This window comes from Syngnathus floridae, chromosome 6 (genome assembly GCF_059516105.1).
Source record: "Syngnathus floridae isolate MCC-2025c chromosome 6, RoL_Sflo_1.0, whole genome shotgun sequence".
NCBI lineage: Eukaryota > Metazoa > Chordata > Actinopteri > Syngnathiformes > Syngnathidae > Syngnathus > Syngnathus floridae.
The window spans coordinates 19,125,911-19,136,706 of NC_142418.1; the positions used below are offsets into that span (position 1 = coordinate 19,125,911).

The following is a 10,796-nucleotide window of genomic DNA, read 5'->3' on the forward strand; positions in this document are numbered from 1 at the left end:
GCTGCCGCTGCCGCCGTTTAAGGTCTTGACAGTCGAGCCGTTCGCGACCGTGCGTCTGTCTCTCTCGCTCAACCGTACTGCGCTGGGGTGAGTTGAGCTGAGCTGAGCTGAGCTGAGCTGAGCTGAGCTGCCTCCTTGGGAGCAACAACAATGGCAACCTTGTCGGCGCCCCTGTCGTGTCTGCTGACACAGGGGAAGGCCACCCTGCTCCGTCGTCATGTCTTGAAGGCTTCCCACCACCATTTCCGCGCGGTGTCCAGCGGGCGCAGTGGACTGCTTTCCCGTCAGTCCCTCCCGACACGGAGCGACAGCGCAGCGTCGGTGTGCAGCAGCTCGGCGGAGAGCTTGTGGTCTGTTTACAAGCAAACTAAAAGAGACACTGAAGGTAGGAGCGTTGAATCAAAGTTGATTCTTACTTTGACCTCCTCGGCCTTTAGCACGCTTACTTGGAGTCGACGACAAGATTATTCATTCATACCCGCTGTGGTGAGAATGGGCCGGCCGATTGGGCAAAGCTGGGTTAGGGTGCAGAGATGCCCAGTGAGGGAGGACTCTTACTTTGACCTCCTCGGCCTCCCTCACGCTTACTTGGAATGGACAACACGATAATTCCCACTGTGATGAGAATGTGGCCGGATAGGCTAAACTGGGTTAGGGTGCAGGGAGGGAGGGAGAGCAATTTACTGAAGGGAGGCCTTTATTTGCATCAATCAAATAAGGGGCCAAGGTGAGATTTTTCTTCCCCAGGGTGGGTGCCAAGGAACCACGTTGAAGGGTTATCAACCCATTGAGGCCAAAGTAGTGCTCTGCCGTCTTGTGGCATCTGGGTCAAATAAAAGCCAATTCTTGATGAGAGCAATGAGAGCCAGCGTCATTGTCATTTCTCTCTCTCTCTCTCTCTCTCTCTCTCTCTCTCTCCGGTGGCCAGACGTCACGCCGTCCGTCTCCAACGCCTCGGTGGACCCCGACGCCATCTTTGCCAACAACGAGATGTGCCTGCGAGACATCGAGGTCTACGGCTTCGACTACGACTACACGCTGGCCTTTTACTCGCGTCACCTCCACACGCTCATCTTCAACATAGCGCGGGACATCCTCATCGGCAAGCACAGGGTAAGTGCCTAGGGACGGACGGACGGACGGACTCCGACCCTGCCGGCCGCATTGGCAGGTGAACCGGGAAGCCTTGGCTCCGGAAAAGCGGAATTTTATTTTCCTATTTGTCTGCGACAGAAAGAAAAACACCGGCAGATTCCTTTTTTTATTTTGAAGGTCATTATTTTTGTCTTTTGAAAAAAGAAAAGGGCTGATTTACGGCAATTTGAAAAGAGCTCATTTGGGCCCGTCGACTAACGGGTGGGCGGGGCTCCGCTGAGCGATGCAGCGCCACGACGGGCCAACGTCGCTTCACCGTAGTTTGTGGCTATTTGTCGGCCCGCTTGAAATGTGCTTTTCTTTCAGTATCCGGAGGGTCTGCGGGATTATGAGTACATTCCCAATTTTGCTGTGAGGGGGCTTCACTATGATGTTCAGAAGGTAAGAGCTCAAGGTGGTCTGTCGGGGTGTGACCACAGTGACCTGACCTGACCTTGTGGTTTCAGGCGCTGCTGATGAAGATCGACGCCTTCCATTACATCCAGCTGGGGACCGTGTACAGGTAGTTGAGCTTCAGCTGGCCAAAGGGCGCTCAAATATTTGCGCTGGCTTGCTCAACACTTGACAAGAGCAACGTTCCAGAAAAGGAAGCTTTTTTTTTTTTTTTGCTATCTCGATGAATGAACGAGTCTGGTTTTTGCATTTGCTTCGTGGTCATCGCTCAGTCTATCTTGTGTTGTGTTTGCTACGTAAGCGCAGGTGATTTCCGTGGAAGTCATGCAAAATGTGGCTGTGCAGGGGTCTTCACGCCGTGCCCGACGAGGAAGTCGTCGCCATGTACGACGGCTGCCACGTCCCTCTCGACATCATGAGCGACTTCTACGGCAAGGTGCGACTCGGCCCTACCGCCATCCGCCCGCCGTCCGGGGTGGCGTCTGTCCACCCTGGGTGGCATTCTTCTCTGTCCCGCAGAGTTCGCACGGCCACTCCATGAAACAGTTCATGGACATCTTCTCGCTGCCGGAGATGAGCCTGCTGTCGTGCGTCAACGACTTCTTCATGAAGCACAACATCGACTACGAGCCCGTGCACCTGTACAAAGACGTCAAGGTGAGACACTCTGCCACTGCCATCCCGTGTGTGCGCGTAGCATCCCACGGCTTGCTAATTCTAGCCGCTAAGACCAGCGTCTAATTATAAACGTGCAATCATTCCTTTGGACATCCGCTGCCGGCTGGCTCCAGAAAGAGAACGTAACGGCATTGGTCCTCTGAAGCGGGCTGTGGCGGCGGCCATTCCTTTATTCTGCATGGCGGGCGGGCGGGCGGGCTTAGGCAGGCAGGCAGGCAGGCAGGCAGGCAGGCAGGCAGGCAGGCAGGCAGGCAGGCAGGCAGGCAGGCAGGCAGGCAGGCAGGCAGGCAGGCAGGCAGGCAGGCAGGCAGGCAGGCAGGCAGGCAGGCAGGCAGGCAGTCATCTTTGATGGATTGCTGTCATTCCAGGTTTGTGTGACTTTTCAAGGTCACCATTTTGACAGCGCAGGCGAAAGTGCTGAAATGCTCAAAGCTTATAAAAGCCAGTGTGTCCTTTTCTTTTGTTCCAATGAAGCTGGGTACATGCAGCAACTGTCAAATGTCAGCAAGTGAAATCTAGACAGTGAGTGAGTGAGTGAGTGAGTGAGTGAGTGAGTGAGTGAGTGAGTGAGTGAGTGAGTGAGTGAGTGAGTGAGTGAGTGCCGGCCACAACAATTGTTGGGTTTCTTGCTTTTGTTTTTGATGCAGCGCAGCAGCATCTTGGGCTGGTTTGCTACCATTGTCATCATGTTGGAAAGTTAAAAAATAAAATAAAATCGCTATGGCCAGCAGAGAGCAGCATTGGGTCTCAAAATTGGGCTGAAAATGGGGGCACTGTCTGGAAATTGGACTTGTTACAACAAAGCGTGCCTGCCGGCCGCAAAAGGTAAGTGACATTTGGAAATTGCCGTCCGACTCGCGTCTCCTTTTTTGCAGCCTGTCTTCATCTCCGTTCTCGTTTGTATTGGCACGAGCTTCCGGATCAAAGCGCATTGCTCCCGCTGCGGCCGAATGTTAACGCAGCGTGTGTGTGTACCCCCCCCCCCCCCCCCCTCCTTCTCTTCGCAGGAGGCCATCAGAGATGTTCACGTAAAGGGCATTATGTACCGAGCGGTGGAGGCGGATATCGGTAACGGGCCTTTTGTTTCTCGTTGCGCGTCAAATGTTGTTCCAAAAGACAACAGAGCTCTGTTTACGCAGGGAAATACATTTGTTACGGCGAGCAGAGTCACGCCGTGGTGAAGAAGTTGTACGAACACGGCAAGAAGATGTTCCTCATCACCAACAGCCCCTTTGACTTTGTGTGAGTTGCGCGTCGGCCCGCCCGCCGAGCCCTCCCGAAAAGTGACGGACGGCCGCGTCGCCCTCCTCAGGGATCGAGGCATGAACTACATCGTGGGGAGGGACTGGCGGGACCTGTTTGACGTGGTTATCGTGCAGGCCGACAAACCGGCTTTCTTCAACGACAGGAGAAAGTAAGTGCGCCGGAGGGAGCGGCTGCGCCGGAGGGAGCGGCTGCGCCAGAGCGACTGCGCACAAACGCGAGCGGCTCCGTCCTTGAAATGTTTGCAGGCCCTTCCGGCGGGTCACCGACAGAGGTGCCCTGCTGTGGGACCGAATTCACAAGTTGGAAAAAGGCCAGATCTACAAACAGGTGAAGGAAAAAAAAGGGCAGACCTACAGACAGGCGGCCGTTGGCCGGCCGGCGCACCCTGAAGAGAATGTTTTCAAAATGCGTCCCCTTCTCGTCACCTCAAGGGAAACCTCTACGAGTTCCTGAGACTGACCGGCTGGAGAGGCTCCAAAGTGCTCTACTTTGGCGACCACATCTACAGCGACCTGGCGGTAAGCCACGCCTGGGCGCATGCCCAGCCCCCCAAAATCACCAACCGTTGGCTTGCTCTTTCCCGGCCAGGATTTGACCCTGAAGCACGGCTGGAGGACGGGCGCCATCATCCCCGAGCTGAGGAAGGAAATCAAGATCATGAACACCGAGGTGTACGTGCGCACCGTCAGCTGGATGCAGGCCCTCACCGGCCTCATCGAGCAGATGCAGGTCAGCCAGCCGACCGACCGGCCGGCCGACCGGCCGTCAGATCCCATGCTGTGGCGCTCACGCTGTGGCGCTCGCACGCAGGTCCACGGGGATCCCGCCGCTCAGGCCGTGGTGGAAGAGTGGAAACGAGAGCGGGAAGCCATGAGGTGAGTCGGCCCCGCCCCGCCTTGCCTTGCCCCGCCCCGCCCCTTTGTCCGGTTGCCAAGCCCGCAACGCTCCCGCTGGAATGTTCCGGCAGGCCGCACGCCAAGGAGATGTTCAACCGTCAATTCGGGAGTCTCTTCCGCACGCACCAGAACCCCACGTACTTCTCGCGCCGGCTCTCGCGATTCGCCGACATCTACATGGCGTCCATCAGCTGCCTGCTCAACTACGACTTTGGGCACACCTTCTTCCCGCGCCGGACGCCGCTGCAGCACGAGTCCCCCTTGGGCCGAGGGCAGAGTTGCTGACCGCTTTGTCGCTGGCTGGCTGGCTGGCTGGCTGGCTGGCTGGCTGGCTGGCTGGCTGGCTGGCTGGCTGGCTGGCTGGCTGGCTGGCTGGCTGGCTGGCTGGCTGGCTGGCTGGCTGGCTCGCTGGCTGGCTGGCTGGCTGGCTGGCTGGCTGGCGTGCTCGCTGGCTGGTGTTTGCTTTAGTCCAACGTGGGCGTACGGTGCTCAATGTGCTTGCTGTGTCCTCTTTGACTCTGGCCTTTTCCTTCATTGCAAGCAAAGTGTTGTCCATCCGGTGTGGAATTAAACAAGTGAGTAAGTCTTTGCTAAGGCGCATTTGTGAAAATGGCTTTTCTGCTGTCGGAATGGAGTATTCGCTTCCGACGGGCGTCACGGCCGCCAATCCATTTAGCTCCAAATCCTGTTAGGATTCAATCTGTCATATTGCGCCCAGCGGATCATAAGCCAGCGATAAGATCGAGCGGGCGGGGCCGAGGGCGGGCCGAGGGCCCGAGGGCGGGCGGAGAGGCCGAGGGCGCATCACTCTCACTATGGACGCCAACGACACGGCCCGGAGCCCGGAGGCGCCGCCTGCCCCTGCCGCCACCGTCTTTCCCCGCGTGGGCTACAGCGTGCTGGCCTTCCTGATGTTCATCAACACGGTGCTGAGCGTCTTCAATAACGGCCTGGTGATCGGCGTGTCGCTGAGGAGCCCCGGCCTGCTGCGCCCCATGAACGTCTTTGTCCTCAGCCTGGCCGTGTCCGACCTTATGATCGGCCTGTGCGGCTCGCTGGTGGTCACCGTCACCAACTACCACGGCTCCTTCTTCATGGGGCGGACCGCCTGTGTCTTCCAGGGCTTTGCCGTCAACTACTTTGGTGAGCGGGGAAGGGGGGGGGGGCAACACGTCATCCCATCTGAGCAGTCAGCGAGCGAGCCGGCAACGGTTCTGTTTTTTGAAATGTTTGCGGGCAGGCCTGGTGTCGCTGTGCACGCTGACCCTGCTGTCGTACGAGCGCTACAAGGTGGTGTGCCGGCCCGGCGCCGGGCGGGAGCTGAGCATGCGGCGCAGCGTGACGGGGCTCCTGTGCGTCTGGCTCTTCTGCCTGTTCTGGGCCGTGGCGCCGCTATTGGGCTGGAGCGGCTACAGCCCCGAGGGCGTGCGCACGTCCTGCTCGCTGGCCTGGGAGGAGAGGTCGTGGAGCAACTACAGCTACCTCCTGCTCTACACGCTCACCTGCTTCGTCTTGCCGGTGGCCGTCATCGTCTATTGCTACGCCAAGGTGCTGGGCTCTCTGCGCAAGGTAGCGACCGCGGCCGGCCCGACCGAGCGAGCGAGCGACCGACGAAAGCATCCACACCAGCGTTGTGCTTCCTCTCAGCTGAACCGGAGCGTGGAGCCGCAGGTGGGGCATTCTTTGCGGCCGGAGACGCGGCGCGCCGCCGCCATGGTCCTGGCCATGATCGTGGCCTTCTTTGCGTGCTGGCTGCCCTACACCGTCCTGTCGGCGGCGGTGGTGCTGCGGCCGAGCCTGCGCATCCCCCCGCTGCTGGCCACCATGCCCATGTACTTTGCCAAGACCAGCCCCGTCTACAACCCCGTCATCTACTTCCTCTCCAACAAGCAGGTCAGAGGCGCCCGCCAGCTGCACGAGCACTTTGTTTCGCTTTCGCCGGGCAGGTCGCGGTGGCAGCGAGCACGCGCAGAACGTTTTTTTTGGTTTGTTTTGTCCGGTCAGTTTCGCGACGCCGCCCTGGAAATGCTGTCCTGCGGTCGCTACATCCCCCGCGGGTCGCCCGCCGCTGCAATAGGCGTCAGCATGCGACCCGTCAACGGGAGGCGCCGGCCCGGCTGCTCCGGTGGGATCAGCAGGCACGGCAAGGTGCGGCCTCTGTGACGCGTGCGTGCGTCTGTGCTGTGAGGATGGATGGATGGATGGATGGATGGATGGATGGATGGATGTGGGTGGATGGATGGAAGGAAGTCTGGACGGGCCAGACTGACAGCTGAGGAGCAGGCGGAGGACAAAGGAAGCGAGATGGCAGGCCTTCTGCCGCACACTCCAGCCGTCCAAGACGGGCCGGCCGTCTGTCGCTCTCCTCACTTGGTCTTGTCCGCGACAGGCCACTTGTTTAGGCCCGGCGCGCACTTGTCGCAACCATTCTGGCTTTTGCAAAGATCGTAATGCTCTGCAAGCGGAATCGCTTCAAAAGAAATCGCTGGGTATTCCCAATCTAAACTGAGAATGTACAGAATCAAACTGCTCGGATTAGGTGTCATGGTGGCGTTAAGGGGCGTGCGTGGCTTAGTGACTAGCATGGTTTGGCTGCTTCGTCTTGTGAGTGTTCTTATTTTGGATTTGTGCTTTGAGCAAATAAATGACTTTGCGAGGCTCTCCTTGGCACTTGTTTATTTGCTCCCTTGGCTTTTAGCATGAGGGATTCCAATATAGTTGGATAGACATTTTCTAATGCGTACGCACATATGTGTGGAATCGAAGGAGCTGCCCGCCCGCGCCCCCGCCACGTCGCGCCACGCCACGCCACGCCACGTGACCACGACAGCTGAGGGCGGGAGGAAACAATACCTTTTGTCAATCTAATCCCGGATTTGCCGTCAAGTCGGGAAGCAAAGAGCATTTTGCGCTTTCTCGGCAAAAGGATTAGTTTCGCCTCGGTTACCTCAACAAGCGCCATCTGGGCCGGCTTCTCGCCTTCTCACGGCCAAATGGGAGGGCCGGCTGGTCGCCGTCGGATCCAGCAAACTTGTCGTCGGGGAACCGACTTTATGACGACTCTCTGCTTCTCTGACATTTATTGGGAAAGTCGTGTCAAATACCTCACTTGTCCACGCTCGTCCGTCCTTCCGAGTGCCTGTGTGTAGCCAATTTGTACGCACAGCGCCCTGGCCCTCCCCGCCCCGCCCCGCCCCGCCCCGCCCTGCCTCACAATTGTTGTCAATTAGCGGCGGCGGCTTTTGTTTTCTCCGTTGCCTCCCTGCCTCCCGCGGGTTTAATTGACGCCGAGTCCCACGCGGCCCGGCGGCGCTCTCGGGAGCGATGGCGAAAAGGGCCGGCCCCTTTTGTCCGGCCCTGCCCGGCCGCTTAAGGCGTCAAAGTCATGCCGAGCGCGGCCGGGAACTGCAGCACCTGCGGCGGCACGCGAGCCGCCTTTCTGGCGGCCAACTGCTTGATCCTGGCCAGCACGGCGACGGCAGGGCTGGCGGCCAACGCTTGGGTGATCCTGGCCGTGTGCAAGCGCAAGAGCCTGCGCACGTGGACCAACGCCCTGGTGCTCAACCTGGCGGCCGCCGACGTCCTGCGATGCGTCTGCGACTGTCCAGCGCTCCTGGCCGTCCTGCTGCTCCGGGACGCCGGCCGTGGGCTGTGCGACGTCCAGGTGGGCCGCCGCCGCCGCTTTTGTCCTCCTCCTCCCGTCTACCGAGCCGTCCGTCCATCGGTCCCCTCTCGCTCCCTGCCCAGGTGGCCTCCTTCTCCTTCGGCTGCTGCGCGCAGCTCTCCACGTTGGCCTGCATCGGGGCCGAGCGGTACCGGGCCGTGGCGCGACCCTTCGAAGTGGGCGAGAGACGGCGGCAGATCCGGGCGTCGGTGCCGCTGACGTGGCTGTCGGCCGCCCTGGTGGCCTGCTTGTGCCTGACCTACGCTAAGGACTCGCCCGTGCACGCCAGGTGCGACGGTTCGCCGCCGCCGCCGTCGTCCTACGACACCTTTGGGGTTTACGCCCTGTTCCCAATGTGGGCGGCCTGCTTCTGCGTCATCGTCGGCTTCTACGCCCGTATCTTGGTCCTCGTCCGCGCGCACAATCGCAGGATATTCGACAAGGGCGTCTTCCCCGTCTGCCAGAATGACAAAACGGCAGAGGCCGGATGCGAGGAGCCGCGCCGAGCTGAGGCCGATCCGGCGCCGACAAAAGGGCCGAGGTGCGTCAGGGTCACTCTTGCAAAAATGAACCTTTTGGCAGACTGACTGACTGACTGACTGACTGACTGTTGTGGCGCCTGTGTCCAAATGGGGAGGGACTGGGGCCGGGACTGGGTCGGGGTTCGGACAGTATCCATGTGAGAATGTTCCGGAACGAACGTCGCGTCTTTCTCATCGTTGCGTCAGAAAGGAGAGCGGGTCGAGCGCCGACGATCCCGGAGCTCCATCCGGCCGGAAAGAGGGGGCCGCGGCGGAGCCGTTTCACGGAGACCAGACGCCCGGCCAAAAGAACCCGACCCAAGAGCCGGCGACGAGCCTTCACGTAGTGGCGGCCAACGTACAAGGCGCCGTGTGCATGATGCCGCCCACCGCCAGCAGGGAGAGAAACGTCAAGAGGAAGGAGAGCAAGATGGCCATACGGGCAGGTTACATCATCCTCACCTTCCTCCTCTTCTGGACGCCGCTCGTCACCACCGTACTCATCAACTGGATGCGACACGGCAACAGGAACACACAGGTCACCAGGCCGCCCGCCCCTCTTCCTTCCTTCCTTCCTTCCTTCCTTCCTTCCTTCCTTCCTTCCTTCCTTCCTTCCTTCCTTCCTTCCTTCCGTCCGTCCGTCCGTCCGTCCGTCCGTCCTTCCTTCCTTCCTTCCTTCCTTCCTTCCTTCCTTCCTTCCTTCCTTCCTTCCTTCCTTCCTTCCTTCCTTCCTTCCTTCCTTCCGTCCGTCCGTCCGTCCGTCCGTCCGTCCGTCCGTCCTTCCTTCCTTCCTTCCTTCCTTCCTTCCTTCCTTCCTTCCTTCCTTCCTTCCTTCCTTCCTTCCGACGTCATCCTCGCTGTTCTGCGTTCCAGGATGCCACCAAGCAGGAAGTGGAGATCCTGTGCGTGTCCATCGCCTGCATGACATCCCTGAGCAACCCGATAACCTACGCCGCGGTCAACCCTCACTTCCGCACCGAGTTCTATCGGCTGAAAAGCAAGATGACGTCCTGGTCTGCGGCGACGGCGGCGGCGGGCCGCTGACGTGGGTCCCGCCGCCCGGCTCAATCGGTGCGCCCGTTCGATGGCATCGCGGATGCAAAACAACCTCAAAAAGGAGCCGAAAATGGGCCCGAGCGGCTCTGCGGGAGCGCCCGAGGCCCGCGCCACCCGCCGGGCCGCTCAGGTCCAAACATGTTCTCCCGCAGCACCTACTTAGCGATTATTCCCATGACACGAGCCGCCCTTTTTGAGCGGCCTCTGCGTAGCGCCTTTGCTCTGGCCGGCAGATTGCCGGAACCGCATGCCAGCCGGCCTTTCGCCCTTCAGCTCGCCCTGACGGAGTTCACAATTTGGAACGGAAATGGAAGCGGCGGAGTCGGGCGGCAGGGCTCAATGCGACTGCGCCAAAGCAGCAAGCGCGCCCACACGACGCTTTTCTTCGCACTGGATTCTAATTGTTCACGTCGTCATTCCGTTAGAAGTCGTTGTACAATTCTTGAAGAGTCAATTGAGCCATTGTGCATCACTTTGAAATAAACAATTGAATTCAATATGCGAGTTGCTCTTGTTTTGCAGTGTTGTGTGCTCAAGATGAGGCAACTTAGGTTGGTGGTTTTCCAAAGCAGATTTTGGAGCAGCGGCCGCCGCCGCCGCCGCCTTTAATTTCAATCAAAAGTACCACGCCAGAGGGGCAAGATGAGCCGAGCCGAGCCGAACCGAGCCGAGCCCAGTCGTGCTTTTGGACTAGTTTGACGCAATGCAATGCCAACGTTGCGAAAACATTACGTCGAGCGAGGCTGCGGAGGAACCGACGATTGAGAAACTCCGCCCATTTCCTCCTTGTGCGCAGGCGAACCGAGCCGAGCCGCCGCGTGGACTCATTATTTGACACGCTCGCCCACCTGTGGATTTGTTTTGCTCGATTTTGGCCCTAGAATGAGCGAAAACAGTGAGGTTGCATTTTGGATTTGTGCAGTAGCAACGGAGCCAGCCCATCGGACATCAAGAGCCGGGTGAGTGCATTTGACTGACTGAGTGAGTGAGTGAGTGAGTGAGTGAGTGCACATGAGTGAGTGCACGTGAGTGCCGCCGCCTTCATTTGTTTGCATTGTGTTTGGAAAAAGACTTTGCGTTTTAATTATAAATGTTCACATTTCAACTGATGTCCGTTTGGGGTTCGGGGGAGCTGGGGGTTGGGGGGGGTGTGTGTGTGTATAGTTA

The 10,796-nt window shown here is 59.0% G+C and overlaps 3 protein-coding genes and 1 long non-coding RNA gene across 7 annotated transcripts in view; all 4 read left to right on the top strand.

Moving 5' to 3' along the window:
* Window positions 1-3: 3 nt before the first annotated feature.
* nt5dc3 (5'-nucleotidase domain containing 3) lies at window positions 4-4,977 on the top strand. Of its 2 annotated transcripts, XM_088378265.1 has the most exons (14): window positions 6-385; window positions 929-1,113; window positions 1,462-1,536; window positions 1,602-1,657; window positions 1,894-1,984; window positions 2,068-2,205; window positions 3,234-3,294; window positions 3,366-3,468; window positions 3,539-3,640; window positions 3,738-3,819; window positions 3,924-4,010; window positions 4,081-4,221; window positions 4,303-4,367; window positions 4,460-4,977. In XM_088378265.1, the coding sequence occupies exons 1-14, from the start codon at window positions 151-153 to the stop codon at window positions 4,671-4,673; spliced, it is 1,635 nt and encodes a 544-aa protein (XP_088234391.1). In that variant the 5' UTR covers window positions 6-150; the 3' UTR covers window positions 4,674-4,977. The 2 variants fall into 2 exon arrangements, with proteins under 2 accessions (XP_088234392.1, XP_088234391.1); XM_088378266.1 differs by lacking the exon at window positions 4,460-4,977 and having other exon boundaries at window positions 4-385; window positions 4,303-4,371.
* A 145-nt stretch (window positions 4,978-5,122) lies between these two features.
* On the top strand, window positions 5,123-7,049 carry parietopsin. The gene is made up of 4 exons (XM_088378295.1): window positions 5,123-5,531; window positions 5,629-5,957; window positions 6,036-6,281; window positions 6,393-7,049. Exons 1-4 carry the CDS (start codon window positions 5,204-5,206, stop codon window positions 6,549-6,551), a joined length of 1,062 nt encoding a protein of 353 aa, XP_088234421.1. The 5' UTR covers window positions 5,123-5,203; the 3' UTR covers window positions 6,552-7,049.
* A 150-nt stretch (window positions 7,050-7,199) lies between these two features.
* On the top strand, window positions 7,200-9,769 carry LOC148397211 (dopamine receptor D3). 3 transcript variants are annotated; one of them, XM_088378292.1, is made up of 5 exons: window positions 7,200-8,052; window positions 8,136-8,341; window positions 8,483-8,593; window positions 8,781-9,111; window positions 9,447-9,769. In XM_088378292.1, exons 1-5 carry the CDS (start codon window positions 7,774-7,776, stop codon window positions 9,615-9,617), a joined length of 1,098 nt encoding a protein of 365 aa, XP_088234418.1. In that variant the 5' UTR covers window positions 7,200-7,773; the 3' UTR covers window positions 9,618-9,769. The 3 variants fall into 3 exon arrangements, with proteins under 3 accessions (XP_088234418.1, XP_088234416.1, XP_088234417.1); XM_088378290.1 differs by having other exon boundaries at window positions 8,136-8,593; XM_088378291.1 differs by having other exon boundaries at window positions 8,136-8,593; window positions 9,462-9,769.
* Window positions 9,770-10,311: 542 nt separating this feature from the next.
* Window positions 10,312-10,796, top strand: part of LOC148397212 (uncharacterized) — a 50,353-nt gene continuing 49,868 nt past the window's right edge. The window contains exon 1 of the long non-coding RNA XR_015858992.1: window positions 10,312-10,588. This is a non-coding gene — a long non-coding RNA (uncharacterized LOC148397212). The remainder of the gene's footprint in view (window positions 10,589-10,796) is intronic.